The sequence below is a fragment of the Molossus molossus genome, unplaced genomic scaffold (assembly GCF_014108415.1).
Source record: "Molossus molossus isolate mMolMol1 unplaced genomic scaffold, mMolMol1.p scaffold_m16_p_1, whole genome shotgun sequence".
Classification (NCBI taxonomy): domain Eukaryota; kingdom Metazoa; phylum Chordata; class Mammalia; order Chiroptera; family Molossidae; genus Molossus; species Molossus molossus.
The window spans coordinates 83,227,234-83,250,135 of NW_023425344.1; the positions used below are offsets into that span (position 1 = coordinate 83,227,234).

General features: G+C 38.3%; 1 protein-coding gene across 1 annotated transcript in view; it reads left to right on the forward strand.

Annotated features, from left to right (window-relative positions):
• The window catches only part of ARHGEF38 (Rho guanine nucleotide exchange factor 38), a 146,585-nt gene that overhangs the window by 57,348 nt on the left and 66,335 nt on the right, over positions 1–22,902 (forward strand). The window contains exon 3 of the mRNA XM_036239760.1: positions 17,734–17,857. Within this exon, the coding sequence (XP_036095653.1) occupies positions 17,734–17,857 (124 nt within the window). The remainder of the gene's footprint in view (positions 1–17,733; positions 17,858–22,902) is intronic.

Genomic DNA, 22,902 nt, shown 5'->3' on the forward strand with positions numbered 1-22,902 from the left:
AGGAGGGCTCACCACGCCCAGCAGCACAGTGTAGACCAAACCCTCCTGAAAGGAGGCAGAGAGGAGGAAATGAAAATGCATTGTAATAATGAAACCGGTGTTCAAATACTGTAATACCATAAAAATCTGCATATAACTCAAAGATGGTCATGGCCAACTTATATGATTTTTTTCCCCCATAAATGTACAGTCGGCCCTCCATATCCTTGGGTTTTACATCTGCAAATTCAACCAACCATGGATCAAAAACAGTATTTTCTTTTTAAAATTAAATTTACTGGGGTGGCATTGATTAATAAAATTATATAGGTTTTGAGTGTACAGTTCTCTGATACATCATCTGTATATTGCATTGTGTGCCCACCATCCAAAGTCAAATCTTTGTCCGGCCGATGTGACTCAGTGGTTGAGCATCAACCCATGCACCAGGAGGTTGCTGGTTCGATTCCCAGTCAGGGTACATGCCCAGTTTGTGGACACGATCCCCAGTGAGGGGCATGCAGGAGGAGGTCAATCAATGTTCTGTCTCATCTATCGCTCCCTCTCCCTTCCTCTCTCTCTAAAAATCAATAAAGAAAAATTATTAAAAATACAAAGTCAAATCTTCAGTCACCATATATTTGACCCCCTTTACTGCTCCCCACCCCCTTTCCCTCTGGTAACCACCATACTGTTGTCTGTATTTATGAGTTTTTGCTTGTTTGTTTTTCTTGTTTGTTCATTTGTAGCTTCAGTTTTATATTCCACATATGAGTGAAATCATATGGTTTTTTACTTTTTCTGACTTATTTTGCTTAGCATGATATTCTCAAGATCCCATGTTGTCGCAAATGGATTGTTTCACATTTTCTTATGGCTAAGTAGAATTCCAGTGATCTTTTTTTTTAAATCCTCATTCAAGGACATGTTAGAAAGAGGAAGGGGTGGGGGTGAGGAGAGAGAGAGAAAAAGAAACATCGATGCGAGAGAGAAACATTGATTGGTTGTCTTCCGCACATGCCTAGACTGGGGAATCAAACCAGAAATAGAGGTATGTGCCCTGACTGGGAATCAAACTGGCAACCTTTCAGTGTACAGGATGATGCTCACTCCAGCCAAGCTCCAGTGAATGATTTTTATATCCCTTTTGAGTTTTCTGGTTTAAAATGGTGCCCTCCTCCCCAGAGTGAGCCCATTGCCGTCCTATATAAAGGGACTGTTGCTTCAGCACATGTTTGGGGAAGCTCCTAGTTTTTAAGTTCCTGCCCTCCCTTCCAAGGCCTTGGGCTGGGAGTTTCCTGGTCTGTATTGAACCTCAAAGCTGGGTTCTGTGTCAGTGTCCTCCCCTGGCTGCCTGCTGTTTGTGCTCCCGGCATTTAGTGCCTGGAGGCTGTGCAGCAGCGCCCTTGGGCTGCCAACTTGGCTTTCATTTGAGTTGTGCTCCTTGGCTGCACTCTGAATCGCTCCCAGTTCTGTCTCCTCTCTCCTCTCAGCCCAGCTCTCAGACTCCCACTTCTCCAGAAGAGAATTTCAGAGAATGAAATTTTGCTACACTCACTGAACAAAGGACAGAACTACAGTCATGAAAATTCACTGAAATACAAGATAAAAGAACCAAGGCAGAAATATTACATCTAGTAATTATTAAAATACACCCTGCTTTCATTTATAGACAGATACGTAGATAGATTGATAGGTAAATCTGGCTTCTCAAAGCTATTTACTAAATCTTTGCCTGCATAACAAATAGAGAGAAACATGGGTGATCGAATATCTTCTGTCACAAATTTTTAAGTGACACAGAAGGACTTGTCAAAATTGTCTTCCTTAGCTGTCACCTTCACTAAAAGACTTTTACTGATGTCAGAAATAATAGTCATTCATTTTTGCTTAAGAGCAACTATATAATTTTCCTCTCATTTTTTCCCTATCACCCAGCTACTCCTTTTTTTTTTTTTCTAATACTTTATTTTTTAAAGTACTTTTAGGTTCACAGTAAAGTTGAGAGGCAAGGTATAGAGATTCCCCATATACTCCTTGGCCCCACACATGCATAGCCTCCCCCATTACTAACATCCCCACCAGTGTTAAGTTTGTTAGAAATAATGAACTTTCATTGACACTTCATTATCACCCAAAGTCCATAGGGGTCACTCTTGGTGTTGTTCCTTCTATGGGTTTTGGCAAATGTAGAATAACATGTATCCATTGTTATGGTAGTTTCACACCCTAAAAATACTTTTTGTGCTGTACCTGTTCATCCCTCCCTTCCTACTAACCCCTGGCAACCACTGGTCTTTTTACTGTCACCATAGTTTGCTTTTTCCAGATTGTCATATAGATGGAATCATACAGTATGTAGCCTTCTAAGGTTGGCTTCTTTCGCTTAGTAATATGCTTATAGATATTCTGTGTCTTTTCATAGCTTAATAGCTCATTTCTTTTCATTGCTAAAAAATACTCTATTGTCTGGATGTATCACAATTTATTTATCCATTCATCTACTGAAGGACATCGTGGTTACTTCTAAGTTTGGGCAATTACAAATAAAACTGCTATAAACAGCCCTGGCTGGTTTGATTCAGCAGTTGGAGCGTTGGCCTATGGACCAGAGAGTCCAGGGTTCGATTTCCGCTAGGGGCACATACCAACAAAAAAAACCCTGCTATAAACATTTACGTGCAGGTTTTTGTGGATGTGTTGAGTTCATTTGGGTGAAAACCAAGGGGCACATTTGCTGGATCTCATAGTAAGAGTATGTTTAGTTCTGTAAGACACTGTTAAATTGTCTTCTAGAATGTCTGTATCATTTTGCATTCCCACCAGCCATGAATGAGAGTTCTTGTTACTCCACATCCTCCCCAGCATTTGGTCCTGTATTTTGGACAGTCTAGATATATTGGTATTTTATTGTTGTTTTAATTTGCGTTTCTGTGATAAAAATTGATATGGAGCATATTTTCATGTCTATTTGCCATCTGTATAGCTTATTTAGTGAAGTGTCTGTTAAAGTGTTTGGCACACTTGTTTGTGTTCTTATTGTTGAATTTTGAGTTCTTTGTGCTATTTGGACAACAGTATTCTTTTATCAGATGTATGTTTTGCAAAAATTTTATCCCATTATGTACCTTATATTCTCATTATCTTTATGTTGTCTTTCATAGGACAGTTTTTACTTTTAATAAAGTTCAAGTTATCAATTATTTATTTTAAGGATCATGACTTTGGTGTTGTATCTAGAAAGTCATTGCTATACCCAAGGTCATCTAAGTCTTCCCCTATGCTGTCTTCTAGGACTTTTTGCAGTTTTGCATTTTACATTTAGATCTGTGACTTATTTTGAGTTAATTTTTGGGAAAGATGTAAGGTCTGTGTCTAGATTTATGTTTTTACAAGTGGATATCCAGTTGTTTCAGCACCATGTATTGAGAATGATAGTTTGTGTCTATCCTTGCTCCACTTGTTTTTGTTCCTTTGTCAGTTGACTTTGTGGGTCTATTTTGAACTCTCTATTTTGTTCCATTGATGTATTTGCCTATTCTTTCATTAATACCACACTGTCATGATTACTGTAGTCTGTAATAAGTCTTGAAATCAAGTAATGATGGTTTTCCAACTTTGTTTTTCTCTTTCAATATTGTATTGTCTGTTGTGGATCTTTTGCCTCTCCATGTAAACTTTAGAATCAGTTTGTCAAAATCCACAAAATAATTTGCTGGGATTTTGATTGGCATTGCACACAACAAATTGTTCAAGTTGTAAAGAACTGATATTTTAACAATATTGAACCTTCCTATCCATGAATAAGGAATGTCTCTCCATTTCTTTAGTTCTTTTTTTTTTTCTTTTGTAGTTCCCCTCAATAGGTCTTATACATATTTTATTAGATTTATACTTAAGTATTTCATTTTGGGGTGGTGTTAATGCAAATGGTATTGTGTTTTTCATTTCAAATTCCACCTGTTCATTGATGGTATATCAAAAAAGAGATTGAATTTTGTGTATTAATCTTGTATCCTACAACCTTGCCATAATTACTTATTAGTTTTAGGAGATTTTTTTGTTGATTCAAATATTTTACATAGACAACTATGTCATGTAAAAAGACAGTTTTATTCCCAAACTGTATACCTTTTATTTCCTTTTCTTGTCTTACTCTAAAGAACCTCTATTACAAGGTTGAAAAGAGGTAGTAAAAGAGGACATCCTTTCTCTGATCTTATGAGAAAGTTCCAAGTTTCTCACTATTAAGTATGATGTTAGCTGTAGGTTTTTCATAGCTATTCTTTATCAAGTGGAGAAAGTTTCTCTCTATTCCTAGTTTATTAAAAGTTTTTATCATGAATGGGTGTTGGAGTTTGACAAGTGCTTTTTCTGCATCTATTGATTTGACCATGTCACTTTTCCATTTTAGTCTGCTGATGTGCTGGCTTACATTAATTGATTTTTGGACATTGAACTTGCATACTTCAGATAAATCCTACTTGGTCATGGTGTATAATTACTTTTTTACATTGTTCTATTCAATTTGCTAATATTTATTGAGGATTTTTGCATTTATATTTATGAGAGAGATTGGTTCATAGTTTTCTTTTCTTGTAATGTCTTTAGGGTAGGTAATTTTGGCCACATAGAATCACTTAGCTATTCTTTATGTCTCTGTTAACTTGCAAAATTTTCAGATAGTTTCCTGGGCCTCAAACATATTCCACTTTGGTTTACTGATCATAACTTTCTTAAAGTCAACTACTTTCCATAGCCCTGTGTCCTCCATGAAATTGTCCTGAACTAAGTGGAATCCAGATGCTGATTTCTCATAGACATGTCTTTTTTATGCAAACAGTCACCATACTTCATTTAAGATATGTTCTACCCTACCACATCAAAATCCAATGCACACATACTATAGTTTTGCAAGATGTTACAACTGGGAAAAACTGGAGAAAAGGTATACAGGATCTCTCTGCATTATTTTAAAAACTGCATGTCAACCAAAAATTATTCCAAAATAAAAAAATTATTTAAAAAATATAATGCCCTATTTTCTCTATCCTGATTTCTTTCTTTCCTTAAATTATATTTTTAAATACACATGAAAAATTTTATATATAAGGATAAAACTTTCCTCTGATTCTTTACCTTGTTTACTCTCCCAAACTTTCTAATTAGTCCTCTTCTTATTGTGATTTCAGAGAGGTACACACTACATTTTAGATGCCCGTTAGGTCATTGTAGATACCCATTATACATGTGTAGTGCGTAATAATCTCCTGTGTATTTTGGCTCTTTCTCATGTTATTCATAAAATACCAGAAATCTTTCTAGATTCTGAAAAAAAACTGGAGAAAAGCCAGCTAAGTCCCTGTCTCCAATTCTACTTTCTACTTGGTCTAATCCCTTCCCCTGTAGAGTACAGCAGTTCTTGAGGTCAAACTCCTCGGACACGGGACTTCACAGACTTCATGACTGCATCGATCAAAGCCAGGCAGATAATACGAGAAAATAAAACAATGCAGTTACCAACATAGCATTAGCTAACACCTCTATCCAAGTGTATTTCTCCTGAGGCTTTTGTTGTTTTTCATATTTTAATTATGGTTGGTAGGAATTGCTTTGATTTCTCAAATTTTTACTTAACATAGTGAACAAAATTCTTGTTTGTGCTCTGCTTTTTTTCAGGGCAGCTTTTGCTGGAAGTTTGGTTTAAACATTGACATGTATTGTTTTTAATCCTTTAAAACTACTGATTTTCATGGTTAGTAAGATCACATCATATTAAAGAATCCCATCATCAGCCCTGGCCAGTTTGCCTTAGTGGTTAGAGCATTGGCCCATGGACCAAAGAGTCAAGCGTTCGATTCTGGTTGAGGGCACATACCTGGGTTGCGGTTTGGTCCCTAGCCCTGGTGGGGGTCATGCGGGAGGCAACCAGTCAATGTAAGAGAGACATACCAATGTCTCCCCCCCCACCCCCATCCCACTCTGTCTGAGGATGAATGAAAATCTGTCCTCAGGTGAGAATTTAAAAAAACAAAAAAGAATCCCATGATTACATGGCCAGGTTAGAACACCTTGTTGTTGTTTTTTTAAAAAAACAGACTTAATTTTCACCTTCTATGTGGAATCCCAGAATATATTATGTAATCTGGGTCACTGTTCTTCCATGATAAGATCAGATACTTAAAGTCAATTAGAAAAGTCAGGGAAAAACTATCAATAAAGTTTTCCTTACTTTTTAAAATGTTTATTGATGAGGGTAGTTCTTAAGTGTTAGAGATTATAGTTGAAAATGTTAAATTTAAATGGTGCTGCCAATCACAATAGATTATTTCTAACTAACCTCTTTATTAAGTGCTGACACCAAATCATTGTTCTTCACTTACTTTCCCATTTCCCCTGAGAGGAAATTTCTGTTTTGTCATCTTGAAAGACATAAGGGATTTCTTTCTTTATCCTTGTATTTCAGTTTTGTGATGGAAACTCTTGACCATGTTGTTCCATTTATAAAGATTTTATATGCTTCATTTTAGGACAACTTCGGTTTGCTCTAATTTTTATAATCTAGAATCTAGATCAAACCCTATAGGACCAAATGAGGAGATAAATGAATGTACTTTCCAGTTCGCTGCAAGGGTTGGAATGCCCAGAATTGCAAACTTGATATGTCATATACAGATCTATTTTAATATCCAAGAAAGTCATCCCAGTAGCCTGGGTCACATGATCTTGTGCTCATCACTTCCTTCTTGGAATTGAGATGCAAAACACACTATTATAGTTTGGTTTTATTTTTGAAAATAAACAACACATTTCAGTGGCTGTGATTATTTTAATGATGCCATAAAGCTCTCTAATGGAATGGCAGCTTCCCTCACTGCAGAACAACATGGCAGTCATGGCAGTGCAGGCAGAAGTCTCAGACTCCAAAGAACACATTCTGGGTCAGAAAGGAAGCACACATTGGGGAAACACGTATTTATTAATAAGCATGTATTTAAGACACTTTAGATACAGACAAGGTTGAAGATTACATGAGTTAATTAATTCACTGTTGGCCATTTAGAGTATATAAAAACACGTGAAACTCATTCCTTGCCCTCAAAAAATTACAAATCCCACTCTGGCAGGTGTGGCTCAGTCGTCCCATCCACCAGAAGACTGTGGGTTAAATTCCCGGTCAGGGCACATACCAAGGTAGTGAGTTCAGTCCCTGGTCAGGGCGCTTGCAGCAGGTAACCTATCTATGTCTCTCTCTCTCTCTCTCTCTCTCTCTCTCTCTCTCTCTCCCCCCACCCCTCCTTTCTCCCTCTCTATAAAGAAGATTACAAATCCCAAGTTAGAAGTGACAAGACTCATAGCTAGAAAAGATAACTTGTAATACAAAGCAATAATTGTTAAGTGCAACTAGAGTTCACAGAAGGGACAGATCACTTCCAGACAGATTAACTAAGCAATATTTCATGAAAAATGTGATAATTCAGTGGAATATGCAAATTAAAAGATTAAATGTTTGTCAAATGTCTATTACATGCAATACCCTCTGCTCAATTCTGCATGGGGATCAAGGAAGTTTATGTCATAGTCCTCCCCTAAGAGAGTTTATAATCTGGTCAAGAAAATGACACATAAAAAGCCAAATAACAGTCAAAGATATATTTCAAGGCGATGCTGGAAATGATGGTAACAGAAGGCAGTTCATGATTAGTTATGCTAATTAGTTTTGCAGCAAACAATTGCTTCCGACATTAGCAGAAGGAGGAAATCACTTTCCTGACCTGTTAACAGCATTTGAAAGAATAACTAACTTCCTTCTCTGTCTTCCATGACTTCATATACACCTACCTGATTTCCCTCCTACTGCTCCAATTTCTTCTTCTCAGTCTCCTTTGCTGGTTGACTCTTATCTCTAAACACTCAAATAGATCAGGGCTTAGTCTGTGTCCCTCTTCTCTCTTTTGTCTACATTCACTATGTTGAGAATCTGATGTGCTTTCATGCCTTTAAATTCTATCTGCATGCTGATGGTTTAAAAATTTTTTATCTCCAACCTAGACATTTTCCCTGAAGTCTTGCTTCACTTATATCCAATTTTCCACTCAAATCTCCACTTGGTTGTCTACAAGGCATCTCAACTTTAACATGTGTTAAACTGAGCCCTTAATTTTCCCTTTAAAATTTGCTCCCCTTGCAGTCTTTCTGACTTCAATAAATGGCAGTTCCATTCCCTCGGTTGCTTGGGCAAAAATCCCTGGAGGTATCTTTGACTTTTTTCTCTTTCTTAAATTCTATATCCCATATATTAGCAAATTCTATTAGCTCTACCTTCACAACTGATCTAGAATTAGACTACTGCTCACCTCCCTTACTACTTCCCCTCTCATTCAAGAACCCATCAGTAGCTGCCGAGATTATTGCACCTGCCTCATGACCCATCTCTTTTCTTCCACCCTTGTCTCAACCAAGCAGCCAGAGTGATTCTTTTTAACATATCAGTCAGATCATGTCCCTCTTTTACTCAGTACCTGCCAATGCCTTCTCATCTCACTCTGATTAAAATCTAGCATTCTTGTGATGATCTACAAGGTCCACACGAGCTGGTCCCTCACTCCTCCTGATGCTGCTCCTCCTCATCCCTAGACACCAGGTCACCAGCTTCTGACCCCGGGGAGGATGGGTGGGAGGCAAGTTGAGGGAAAGGATAGGTCTACCTAGACTGATGCCATCATAGACTGCCTTTGCATTCTCTGGGCCTTCCTAATGTAATAACGTAACTCCCTGGTGGGTGCTCCCCTGGTGTGTGTGTGTGTGTGTGTGTGTGTGTGTGTGTGTGTAAATTTCCATGACAGTGGTGATGGGACATGGGGATTGGAGTTGAGGGGAACATTCTCTCCTGAAGGTTACTTGATCCACACTGACTCTCTGTTCCAGATGCTGGCTTGCAACTCTTTCCTCAGCTCCTGGCCATCAGGGTTTACCTCCACATTCTGCCCTTCAGTCCTGAAGGCAGAATCAGAGGTGAGCTCACACCAGCTCACGCCTTCGTAGGGTCCACGGGAAACATTCATGCATCATATGCCCCAAAAGCCTGAGGGAGTGCAAGTTCATCCCAAGTTGGCCACTATTTTGTTATTGCTATAGTCTCATCTAGGTTTCTCAGACATGAGGTCTACATAGGCTATTTGGAATCAATTCACTGAGATTTGCTCTTTCAAGTTCTGCACATGGCAAACCATCTTATACTCACTTTGGAATTTGATATTTTAAGAAAGGGAGGCCGGAAGTGTTTGATTTTAACCTTCAGTTATATTTTTACTCCCATCATTGTATGCTAAGGAGAGAACCTGAGGAAGGAAAGGTGATGTGCCTTGCACCATATGTGCCCAGAGCACCAAGTTGCTGGAGATAAGGCAAGACAAGTGTGAGAGGCAAGGCCCAGGCGAGAATGACCAACTTTATGCATTTGGAATACAAAACCAGTCAGATTTTAAGCAGTGCCATCATCAATCTAGATATGGTCATCAGAGTGCCCCAAATAGGGGAGATGTCCTAAGGGAGAAGATGTGGGCATGCCAGTAGTGGAATGCCTAAACCCTGGGAAACTCCAGAATTCATGACATAGATGGACTTCATGCATATTTGTTCTGTCTTACAGTGTTGTCCCTAGTTCCTGCTCTGTACCAGGCCACCATTACGTACCTGCCCACCACATCTTTTTTTTTTCTAAACTTTTGTCTCACTCCTGTTTTCTTCCTGTGTTTATCACCTCAAGCAAATGTTGTGAGTTTTTTCTTCTTCTTCTTTCAAACATCTCTCTTACCTTTTCAAAGTTATTTTGAGTGAGTTTAGGACTTTCCTAGTCTTTGGTTGTATTACTAAAAATTAGAACTTTTGCCCAGCCATTGAAGCTCAGTCGTTGAGCATCGATCCATGCACCAGGAGGTCGCTGGTTCAATTCCCAGTCAGGTCACATGCCCAAGTTGTGAGCCGAATCCCAAGTAGGGGGCATGCAGGAGGCAGCCAATCGACATTCTCTCTCATTGATGATTGATGTTTCTATCTCTCTCCCTTTTCCTTCCTCTCTCTCTGAAATCGATAAAGAAGAAAATATTTTTTAAATTAGAACTTTGTAAATTGTATTATGAAGTCAAAAAATAATTGGTAAATGTTGAGCAAGTAATTTCTAATCTCAGTTGTTTCTTTCAGATATTGATCTAAAGGAAATAGATATACTGTTAAGAGTTTTATTTATTTAGATGGTTGATTTTCAGCTGGTTGTTATTTTTACCTAATAAGATCTGAGTATGAGTATGCAGAAATAAAGAAAAAAAATAAACACACACATGGACACACATGCATACACTCAGACAGACGGTAAGTACTCAAGTGACCATAGTGCAAAATGCATATCCTAATCATTGTCCTCAGGCCAGAGACCGTAAATGCAATTTTTGGTTGACTTGGATGCATAAAAAATTTATGTATTTTTCTTATAATATCAGATTGCTTCCTCCTGTGTTTTGACATTATAGCCTGTGTTTATTTTCTACTTATTTTATATTCTTTAGAATTTCTATAGGATCACAAAATTTACTGGATCTTCAACTCAGAAATCTATTTCTAGCAGTACTATTTGTCCTCTGTGCATTTCATGTAAAATTCTAAGGAGGAAAGGATAACAAACCTGCATACTTCCTCCAACCCCCGCCAAGTAACTTCTTTCTACCTGTCCCTGTGTCGAGGCAGAGAAGAGAAACAAAGGCAAGGGTCCTTGGTCAATTAGCTACCTTTTATCCAAGGATATCAATATAAGCACTTTACTTTTTCATTATTAGTCAAAGTTTGGGATGGATTTTTCAATCCTCTTTCTTAGAAACCTCAGAACTTCTCAAGTTTGACCCCAGTCTCTGGTCTGCCCTTCATTCACCTCTGTCGCACATGCTGAGATGTCTGTCCCAGAGTCGCAACCTTACTTTTTGCAAAGAGGTGGACATTTCTGCAGTGACATAGGTCTGTCCTCATTAATGTCTTGTAGCCTGGAACGGTCCTGGGCTGTTATAAGGTGACCTGAACATTTAGCCGCAAAATGAATTGAAAGACTTGCTGTCTAGTGGTGTCATTGATTCAACTTGCAGTTTGACTCAGTTAGTCGTGTTAGAACCTAGTTTCACAGCAGGAATTTTCACACACACAAGCCAGTGGTTTTGTGAAACCTGATGAAATAATGGCTAGTTTACCCTAAAAAGCTTTGTAATCTAGAAGCCAACTGAGTACATACCATGATGAGTAGATAATTATTCGAGCCCCTCTGTGGCCAGGCCTTCTGACAGCAGCTTTTTCCACTTGCTGCAATTCCCCTTCTCAGCTGCCTCCCTGAAAAATGAAGCACCACCTGGTTCTTCCCTCTCAGAATGTCCCCACTGGCTGTCCACTTCTTGCAGATTTGTTTTGTTTTACTTTTCCACCACTCTCACCTTCCTGGTGACAGTTACAGTCATCTCCCTGGGCTTACACTGCTTCCACATTAATAACGGGGCTCACTAACTTGGGGAATACAGCCAGGCCTCATAAAGCTGTGGAATTGACCCCTTCTAGAAGGCAGGTCCGTGATGGAACTGTGTATGCGATTCTATCATAAAGGGACTGCCTTCTGGACGGGGTGGATGGACCAAGGCTCTGCTAGGCTGAGTCAGATGGTAGCCAAGGTGGATTTCCCTTGTATTGATTCTAATACAGCGTCCAGAATTGGACACTGTGCTGAACCTAGATTTACTGCCAGGCTATACCAAATAGAATCACTGAAGTGTTCTTTAGAAATAATTTCCTGAGAATCATTTTGTTGGTGCAATCACCATGGCACTCAAAAGTGATGCTATTTATTGTCTTCTGTTTTCGACAGTAATGTATATGTCTGTCTGGAACTTTGAAGTTCTGTGATTTTGATTGTCAAATTAGAAACCTGAAAATATAGTTCTAAATGGCGGTCAGAGCAGTAATATCCAACTGAGGATTTTCAATTCATTGTTTACTAGAAGAAAGACAATGTTTCTATTTGCTGCTATAATTTACCAGACTTGTTAAAGCCTTAAAAAATACTAATAATTTTAACTTAGTAATTACACTTACGAAATTTGTCGTGAGGAAATGACCATGGGTGTAAATAAGGTTTTAGCCAGGAGAGCTGTTTATAATAGTTAAAATGGCACTCTATCTAGATTTCAAAGATTTGGTTAAGTAGACTACAGTATTTCTACATAATGTGGACATTAAAAATGGTTCAATTGAGGAAAATTAATTACATGAAAAGATGTCCATGTTATGCTGTTTAAAAAACACCCACATTTTAAAACATTATTTGAAGTATATAAACCTTTTGATGTACACCCATGGAGAGGGAAAAACAATTTTTCAGGACGTACCTCAAAATAGCAGCAGTTATTGTTGTGCGGTAGAACTATAAGCAACTGTATTTTCTTTCTTTCACTTATCTATCCTTCTTTAATTTTCTACAATACACATGAATCACTTTCATGCTCATCATTTATTAGAATATTGTTCCTAGACTTCTTTTCATGTTCACTTTTGCAGGTGTTTTTGGCTAGAGGTCTACACAACACACCTACCTATGAATGTTTGGTTGTTCCTCCTGTGACTCAGGCTGAGAGCCCCAGGGGTCACTAAACAAAAAACAATGAACAGGGATTTTCCAACTGTGAACTAAAGGGGAGGTTTGGCCTCTGTCAGCAAATTTTCTAGATACACTGATGACCGAACTGAGCACAACATTTTGTCTTTGTAGATACAATTAAGTAGAAATTATAAAATATTCACTTAAGGTAGTACTTTGAACAACCCAATTAGGTGATTTGGGTTCCTTTTTTTAAACCACTTTTGATCTCTGCACACTTGTCATTCAGAGTCCAATAGAGTGATTACAAAGAACATTTTATTGATGGCTCCCCCAGAGAAATAGATCACATGAATTGCAGTGATTCAATTTAATTCAAATTGTCAAACTTTTATTGAGTAACTAAGTATGGGCCCAGCACTGTATTAGACACAGTGAGGTATTCAAATAATGTACAAAGACAAATGTCCAAGAGGATCTCACAGTCTTGACATAGAGATAGATTAATTAATACTATCTCTGATATATTTAATGGGCTTCAATAAAGACACCAAGTAATAGGAAGCAAGAGTCATGGAAGGTCAGAGAGGGAGTGGTTATTTCTAATCAAGGGAGCAAGAAAGGTTTCTCAGAGGAAAACAAGATTTTGGCCAGAATGAAAGACTAGTATACCAGTTCTTTACTGGTTATAGGTAACAAATAAAATGTAAACAAGATGAAATAAAAAGGTATTTTATCAACTTTTCTAGCAAGTTTGTCTTGCTTTAGACGAGGTAGATCCAGGAACTGAGATGTTGTCAAGCTTAGCTTCCTTCTCTTGGTTGATTTTGTCACCTTTCAAGCTCTCCACAAAGGTAACTGCTGAAGACAGAAACTTACATAATTAGTGCTTACAATACAGGCCTTTCTAGCTCCCAATGATCATTTATTAAAAATCAGTGAATGCTCAACGGGTGTGGCTCAGTGGTTGAGCGTCTACCCATGCACCAAGAGGTCACTGGTCCAATTCCCAGTCAAGGCACATGCCTAGGTTGTAGGCCAAATCCCCAGTGTGGGACATGCAGGAGGCAGCCAATAGATGTTCTCTCTCATGGATGTTTCTGTCTCTCTCTCCCTGTTCCTTTCTCTCTCTCTAAAATCAATAAAGAAAAAAATATCCTTAAAAAAATCAATGAAAGGTCTCATTGGCTCTTCTCAGGAACATGCCCATTCCAAGGCAATCTCTGTGGCCAGCTATGTCACATGTCCATCACTGGAGGAACTAGGGTAGGGGGCAGGGCATCATGACTGACAGCTTCATCAGATCAAATAGAGCTGGGAGGCTGCAGCTTTCCCCCAAAAAATATAACCAACTGGACAGAGATATGTGAAAGTAATGGACAAACATGACCACTACCATATTCCATGTCAGATGAGTAGAATGTTGTAAAGGAATGTGAGGGCAAAGCATTTGTGAGAAAAGGGAAGAGCTCAGGCTAGGATGTTAATACAGGTAAATGCAGGTAATGTTTTGAAAACAGTGAATGTATGGTGCTTGTCGGGTGCAAACTAATTCTATACAAATGATTGCAGCTCCTGAATTGACAAAGTTTTATATATATTTTCCTTTATGTAGACATTTCTACCTGGGAGGTTTTGTGTACATGCAACTGTAAGTTCAGCAATTATTTAAATGCAATGGAAACTTTGTATTTGAAGTAGATTCTGTGATGAATACTTGTGTAAAGTAAAGAATTAAATTGTCGCCCTGGCAGGTTTGGCTCAGCGGTTAGAGCGTCGGCCTGCGGTCCTGAGAGACCCGGGTTCGGTTCCCGCTAAGGGCGCGTACCTCGGTTGCAGTTTGTCCCCGGCCCTGGTCGGTTGTGCGGGTGGCAGCCACTCGATGTGTCCCTTTCACATCGATGTTTCTCTCTCTCTCTGTTCCTCTCTCTCCCTCCCACTCTACCTGAACAAAATATGGAAAAATGTCCTCGGGTGAGGATAAAATAAATAAATAAATAAATAAAAAATACTTAAAAAAAAAAAAAAAAAAGAATTAAATTGTCACCCAAAACACTGCCCTTTAATTTTCATTTAAACTACCACATACTGACTTTGCTTAGTATAATGTATATCTAGGTTAAATCTTTTTAAAAAATGAGTTTTTAATCCCTTTAAAATATAACTGAACTTAAGCTCTTAGAGCATTTCCTCTTCCTCATAAATGTTTAATAAATGATTCCTTGAATTTATATCAATAATTATAAAATCATCTACCAGTTTTAAAAGCGTAATTAGACCAGACCTTGTTTGTTCCTCAGCAAAGCAGTGACTGAATGTGAATTCATTGCCTGGCTCCCAGAATCCCCATGGGCATGGAGTGACATGGGCAATTGAATCCAGGCAATTTTATGTTTTAATCTTTCCTGTCCTTCAGATAGAAATGAAATTAAAACCTATGTGTTTGTGATTTAGTATTTATTTCACTGAGCCTAGATTATAAATAGATAAAATTAGATCCCTACTAAATGAATTTAAGATCTAAATTAGACAAATATGCAATATTCAGACCTTGGGAAATAAGTTGAAAAAGTGACAACTTAGGGAAAACTCAGGAACAAACCAAAAAAAAAAAAAAAAAATAGAGATGGCAAAGTATTCTATTAATAATATTCACTGGTAGCCCGGCCAGTGAGGCTCAGTGGATTGAGCATTATCCCATGGACTGAGACATCCTGGTTCGATTCCTGGTCAGGGCACATGCCTGGATTGCAGGCGTGATCCCCAATGGGGGTGTGCAGGAGGCAGCTGATCGATGTTTCTCTCTCACATCGATATTTCTATCTCTCTCTAAAAAAATAATAATGGTGATGATGGTAATATTTGCTGATAATGGACTAAGGCATAGCACTAAAAGGTCAATTTCCACTTCTCGCTCTTTCCCGAATTTTATCATTTTAAACATGGCACCTTTCTTCACTCTGCATGAGTTTTTCTATCTTCAAACTGTAAATATTTAGAGTTTGGAATGATATATGAAATAATAAACATGAAGCACTTTAAGTTCCTCAAATTAAGTTTCCACAACAAAATGAAATAATAATAGAGTACACTATATGAATTACATCTAATCTTCTATCTTATAAAGCAAGTAAATTAGGGATGAAATTTACACTTTAGAAGCAATCATTTTAAAATATGATTTTAAGAAATATTTTGCTAATACATCTAAACCTACAAAAATTTGGTTTATACCCAACTTTTGGGAAACATTTTGTACTAGGCAAATGTACACTTTTGTGATTTAATTAATAACCAATACATAAAACAATTTCTTAGAACAAATAATTTGTTCAATCTGTGGTACTCAGAGTTATGTGACATTTGAGCCATTTAAAATTATTGTTAACAAAAGAGCCATATAACCATTATCTGCTTTTTAGATATTTTATATCATATTAAATGTCCTAGCTTCCAAGCAGAAGAGCCTCATACTATGCTGTCACAGTGACATTTTGTGAGATACTGGGTTAAGGACCATAAGAGCTGATAATGGTTGCAATGTGATCATGCACTGTAGAGATAAAGATGATTTCAGAATACCTAAAAACAGAAAAAAAAGTTGTAGAGTACTATATTGAAATAAATCCATTGCATGCAATCCCATGGAATTTGATTACAAATGAGCCTGGAAGTTTTTCTGAGGTCAAGATGGATGATGGAAAGGTAAGGTATTTCCCAAGATGGTTGAAAGACATGTGTACAACCAGACCATACTGCATAAGAAATACCTGGTATAGTCACCAAAGTTTAAACAAGGTACAATGTGCAATAATGCTTCTGTGCCCAGTAACAGAATATCCTTCTCACAATAACATCCATGTCCAGTATGGGGAACAATGGATGGGTCAGTGTCAAAAAGGCTAGGATAAAAAGCTGAGAGCTGCCTCCTTCCTCCCCCCTAAATAGACCTGGCACACCTAATGAAACTGATGCTGTGAGCATGAGAAAGCAGCTGCAGTTGCTGGACCTCAAGTTCAGAATTCCTCCAAGTCTGTCTCTTATTCCATATTCAGTGTTGCACATTTCTCTTCATTTCTCAGGCTCTTTTTTTGTTTGTTTTTTCCTGATCCTTAGCTCAACTTTCTATCTCTCTCTGACCTCTGATTTTGCTGACGTGGGTTTTTGACTAGCAGCTCTGCTTCTCGCCTTTGAAAGACCTCCATGGCCTGATTACTGGTTTTCACCTACACCCTCGTGCACACTAAACCATGGGTAAGAGGCACCTTCTCCTCTTCCCTCTGGTAACCCAGTGGGGCCTGCACCAATCTGTGTGTGACCCTACTAGATACTGTTTGATTACGAAAGATCTGACTTAAATTCAAGGGAAAGATTTTGAGTAAACTAGCAAAATCAGGGCACGTATCTCACCACATTCTACTTAGATTTTTTAGGAGAGTTGAGCATCATTCCACACATCATCCAATGCCTCTGACAGAGGGTGGCTTCTGCTACAATTCTTGGCACATAGAAGTTTCTCGGGAAATATTTAATGAAAGGATGGATGAATGAATAGGTAAATTATTATAAATACCAGCTATAAGATCTGGGAACGATAACTCTGGTTTTTGAAGATGCACATGAAGAAACAAAATATGATGAATCTTTAATTAGCATGATGTGTTTGTTAAATATTTCTATTCACATTTCTTTTTAAAAATAAAATCAGGAAGCAACTCAGCACATCTACTTGTCATCAGTTTGAGAACATCTGTGGTTTTAAAACAGCTTTGAAGATAGTTACTTGCCAGAGTAAGGCCTGACTTCTGCTGTGTAAGCAGTAAAGTGTTCTAAATTCATATGCACAAGTACATACCCTCAGAGAGGGTAGTTCATGCAAGTACCAGTTAGCTGGTCCACATCTTCTTCATACCCTGGTTCTCACAGGGATATGTAGAGAGGTTACAGATGCACCATCCCAACTTCTTGCATGAAAAACGGCACATTTTCTCTAGAAAAGGGGTGTTTATAGAAATGGTTGATGAAAGCAGACTCAGCGTATAAAATGCTTACTGTTTAGCGAGAGAAAACATCCTAAATTCAGGGCATCTCTCTCCATCAGCTGCTGCTCAGTGTTTGTGTTTCTTCAGATTGATCGGCTGGATGTGGATAGCTTGTTTAGCAATATTGAATCCGTGCATCAGATATCAGCCAAGCTGCTGTCTTTGTTGGAAGAGGCCACAGAGGACGTGGAACCGGCCATGCAAGTAATCGGTATGTTTATTTTCTTCTCCGTTTTACAATACAACAGGAAATAATATTTCAGTAACCTCCCTTTGCTTTGGTTTTATGTTTCTGACTCACCCAACTTCCCAGGAGATATATAAATGCTAAACCCTTCTTCAGGCTCATTGTAATTACACAAACTCTGTATTTATTTCGAAATGGGTTGATCACCAGTTGCTGAAGTCTCTCAGTAGCACTAAACACATCATTCCCTTTTTAATTTTCAATCTTTCAACCTCTTTGCCCTCCAGATGTTCTCATTTTGTTTTATGGTTAACACTTACTTGATCCTTAAAAGAATTAAATATTTAAATATGTTAATAGCTTTACTGATTTTAGTCACAATGTTTTTCCGATCTATGCCTATGAATCTATTGATTTGGGGATTGTAAATTCTTTCTGTAAAGAGTTTATATGATTTGTAAGACACACAAGTTCAGATTTTCCATGCTTTTATTTATTTTTCTCTATATTTGTTTTCCAAATATGTTTTTACTCTCAAACAGCCATAAATTATTTTCTTACTCCGGTAAGATTTTTGAAAAAAATAAAATAGAGATATCATAGGAAATATGTTGAGCTAAGTTTTTATTCTCTCCATTTCTTGGGAGGTTTAAAGGGAATACTGTGTTTGAACTCTTCTAAGGTAGTTGCCACATCAAAATCTCATATACATAGTGCTATGTAGTCCAAGAATTATTTAAAATAATTAAATAAATGTTCTGTTTTACACATGGTATGCAAAATGTGCTCATTGCAAAAATATTAAAACAGTTTAGGAGCACACAGGGTGATGTACCCCTACAATGCCACTGTCTTTCCCATTAAAAAAACACTGTTATAAGCTTGATGTGGATCCTTTTGAGATAGACACAGAGACGCAAATACACATTCACACCTTAGATCTTTATCTATTATGTCTTTACTTGTGAGTGGAAATCAGAGTTATAAAAATGCCATGATATTGATCTTGTTTAGTATTTATGGATGACCTGAAGATTAATAAGCAAGGCTGATCTTATATAAAAGGTGAATCAACCTAGCTATTTGTAATATTTTACAGAGCAAAATGCTGGTTCACTCAAAAAGATTTCCCCTCAGACTGGTTTAAATTCAATCATTTCTCATGATTAAATGTCTTCATCGTTTGTGTTCCCCCAAAATGCATGTGTCAAAGCACTAACCCCCAGTGTGATGGTGTTTAAAGGTGGGTATTGTGAGAGGTAAGTTAGGTTTAGATGAAGTCACAAGCGGAGTTTTCTCATGATGGGGTTAGTGACTGTAGAATGAGAGTGAGATTGCCCAGCGTTCCCTCTCTCCATCCCTCCACCATGGGGGGGGGGGGCACACTAAGAACAGGGTCCTGGGCAAGCCAGGAAGAAGGTCTTCACCAGGGATTGAATCCGCTGGCACCTTGAGCTTGGACTTCACATCCTCCAGAACTGCGGGAAATAAATGTCTATTGTGTAGCCATCCAGTCTTTGCTATTTTGTTATTGGCAGCCTGGGTTGATGAATATAGTTTCCAATAAATTACAAAAATATTTTTTAGAAGGAAGACTCTGTTTGTTATCTCTTTAGTTTGGATTTATTAGCTATTCATTTATTTATTATTATTATTTTTTTTATCCTCACCTGAGGACATTTTTCCATTTTTGTTCAGATAGAGTGGGAGGGAGGGAGAGAGAGAGAAACATCGACGTGAAAGGGACACATCGAGTGGCTGCCACCCGCACGACCAACCAGGACTGGGGACAAACTGCAACCGAGGTACATGCTCTTAGCGGGAACTGAACCCGGGTCTCTCTGGACCGCAGGCTGACGCTCTAACCGCTGAGCCAAACCGGCCAGGGCCCATTCATTTATTTATTAACTTGGTGAATAGGTATTAAGCAGCAGCATGTTCACAGACTAAAGTGCTGTATGGCATTGTTTGGTATCAAAAGATGAAAGAGTTCACCCTGGCTGGTGTGGCTCAGTTGGTTGAGCATCGTCCTGTGCACTGAAAGGTCACTGGTTTGATCTCATTTCAGAGCACATGTCCAGGTTGTGGGTTCTGTCCCTGGTCAGGATGCATTCAGGAGGCAACTGATGGATGTTTCTCTCACGTTGATGTTTCTCTCTCTCTCTCTCTCCCTCTTCCTTCCTCTCTCTCTAAAATCAATGAAAGACATTTTTTAAAAAAGATGAAAGAGTTCATCTCCATCCTTTAAAAGTTTGCCATCATACAGCTCCTCTAAGGTATTTGTATAATACACCATCACAGTAGTTTCTACACAACTGCAGATCTTCAGAGGATAAAAAGAATATTCCCAGTTGGGGAATCAGAAAAATTCTTGAAGATATTACTTGGGCTTAAAGGTAGAGGTCAGTTCAACAAGGGAGGTCTAGGTTAGGAAGACTAAGTGGAAGCACAGCAAGAACAAAGGCATAACCTGGCTGGTGTGGCTCAGTGGACTAAGTGTCCTCCCATGGACTGAGAGGTCCCAGTTTGATTCCCAGTCAGGACACATGCCCTGGTTGGAGGCTCATTCCCTAGTGGGAGGCATGCAGGAGGCAGCTGATCGATGTTTCTCACATTGATGTTTCTGTTTCTCTCTCCCTTCCTGTCTCTCTAAAAAAATCAATAAGAGCATATTTTAAAAACAAAACAAAGGTATCGACAGCAAATGCCAAGTGTTTTTAGGAAATGGGGAGTGATCTAGTCGAGCTGGAGTGAAGAATCCGTGCAAAGGAGGAATGACCAATGAATCTGTAATTATAAAATGGGAACAGACCCTACTCAGGATCAAAGTCTGGAATTTTCTCTGCAGGTAATAAGGAGCCATTAAACGTTTTTTCAGCAAGGGTATGATGAGACACAAAAGTTTCTAGAGAAAGAAAACTATGGTAGGTGTGAAGAGAATGGATAGAAGGAGGAAATGAGTCCTAGATCAATGGATGGGTAGTTATAAATAATACAGGCATGTGGAAACAAACATCTAGGCTAAGGTGGATACAGTAAGAATAAAACATAGGGGCCAGGTTCAAGAGGAACATGGAAGAAAACATAAAGAAGATTCAACAGTTGGCTCTACGTGCTGGAGCCCAAGGCAATTCCAGGTTTAACGAGACACGTAGTCTGATTTGCCTAGAACATCCTAGTTTCAGGCTATTGTTCAAGCACGCAGTCCAGTTTAGCATTTGTCTTTGTTTTCTACTTTTTAAAAGGAGGATCATTATTAATAGTTGCATTTTAAGAGATCTGATAAGACCTCCACATTGTACTTCAATTTCTGACAGGGCCTCTCCTAGTAGAGGGTAAGAGACAGGTGCATTTGACAGAATTCTCACTGCAGCACATGGGAAACACTGAAAGACAGCTTATCTTTTCTTTCCCAACCTTTTCTAATCTCAAGGACACTTATTTCTTCCTTTGAAGTATAGCATGCAGGACACTGGCTGATAAAATGATGACATTTTAACATAAGCAGCTAGCAACAGCTAAATGCAACCTGTTCTGCTGGGGTGGGAGATCTATCTGATGCTACAGATCCTGCCTTCCACTCAGTATAGCAATTGGTTGTGTCATAGCCCATGCTGGGTGGCCCATGCCGTGACCAGTGAGAGGCATGAAGCTGCCAGGATAACCGTCAATGGGTCTACTGGGACATGTAGGGAATTAAAGATTAGATGTATGTGCAATATGTGTGGGAGGTAGGAGCTGAGCCTTTCTGCGCAGAGCATCTGGATACTGCTGCTACAGTAGGTTAGTCATTTGTCTTATGCTGTAAATCTATAACTTTTTGTTGTCTATAAAATCTATAACTATTGTGCTTGACAATAAACCAATTCAGAAGCAAGGGGTTAATGCACACATGTTTAATAAAAATGATTGATTTTCTGTTTCTCAAGGAAGTTGATGATAAATATAGACCACATAAAATACTCACCTTCCACCATGGGGTCCTTCATTCTATCACTAATCAGAAGACAGAAATCTGCTGAAGAAGTAGCAACATCCAAAGCTAGTCATCATGTTAAATACTGTGCCCATTACTTTAAAACATTCTTGGCATTTGGCATTTTTTCCCCATGCTTTTTGTTCATGTTGCAACTTCCATTTTCACTCTTCTTCTCAACCTGGACTCCACTTGTTGAAATCTGACCTCTACCTTTAAACCCAAGTGCACGTGATATAATGCATGTGGCTGTAGAGGGTGTGTTTACACATTGCCCCAAAGTTTGACTTTGTTTGGGTCAAAGGATAGTTATCTTTTTTTTTTCTTTATTGATTTTAGAGAGAGAGGAAGGGAGAGGAAGAGAGAGATAGAAACATTGATGAGAGAGAACATCGATTGGCCGCCTCCTGCATGCCCCCCACTGGGGATTAGGCCCACAACCTGGGCTCGTGCCCTGATAGGGAATCAAACTGGAGACTTCTCGGTGCATGGGTGGATGCTCAACCACTGAGCCACATAGGCCAAGCAAAGGACAGTTATCTTGAATTAATCTCTCTCACTTTTAATTTCAAGTCTCCTTGGGCCTGTGAGCAATATAAAGCAATCACTATTAATGAATTGACATCATAAGCAGAAGAGTTTGCAGACAGTTCAATTATGACAGTTTAACAAAAATAGAAAGTCAGTTAATTCCAATAACAATTTAAAAGTGTGCAATTCAATTCGCAGAATCAAAGAAAAACTTTTGAAAGTTGATTATATCAGAGTTGAATTTTCTGACTTTATTGTAAATACTACTGTAACTTTAAAAATTATACTTGTGAATGCAATTGATAATACAAATACATATTTTGATGGAGCTCAGTGTCACCGAAAAATAATGTTTTTCTATATAAAGGAGTAAGTGGAGCAGAAATGTGCTGGGATCGTGTAATAAATGTACTGGTGCACATGTAATAAATCTATGCTATCCTAGTAACTGAAATGGTAACTGGTCCAAATTTACACATAGACTGACACAAGGTTAGAGTGAACCACATACAATATTTGGAAAATAAAGTTGACGTTAATTTTAAAAATAATCTTATGCATG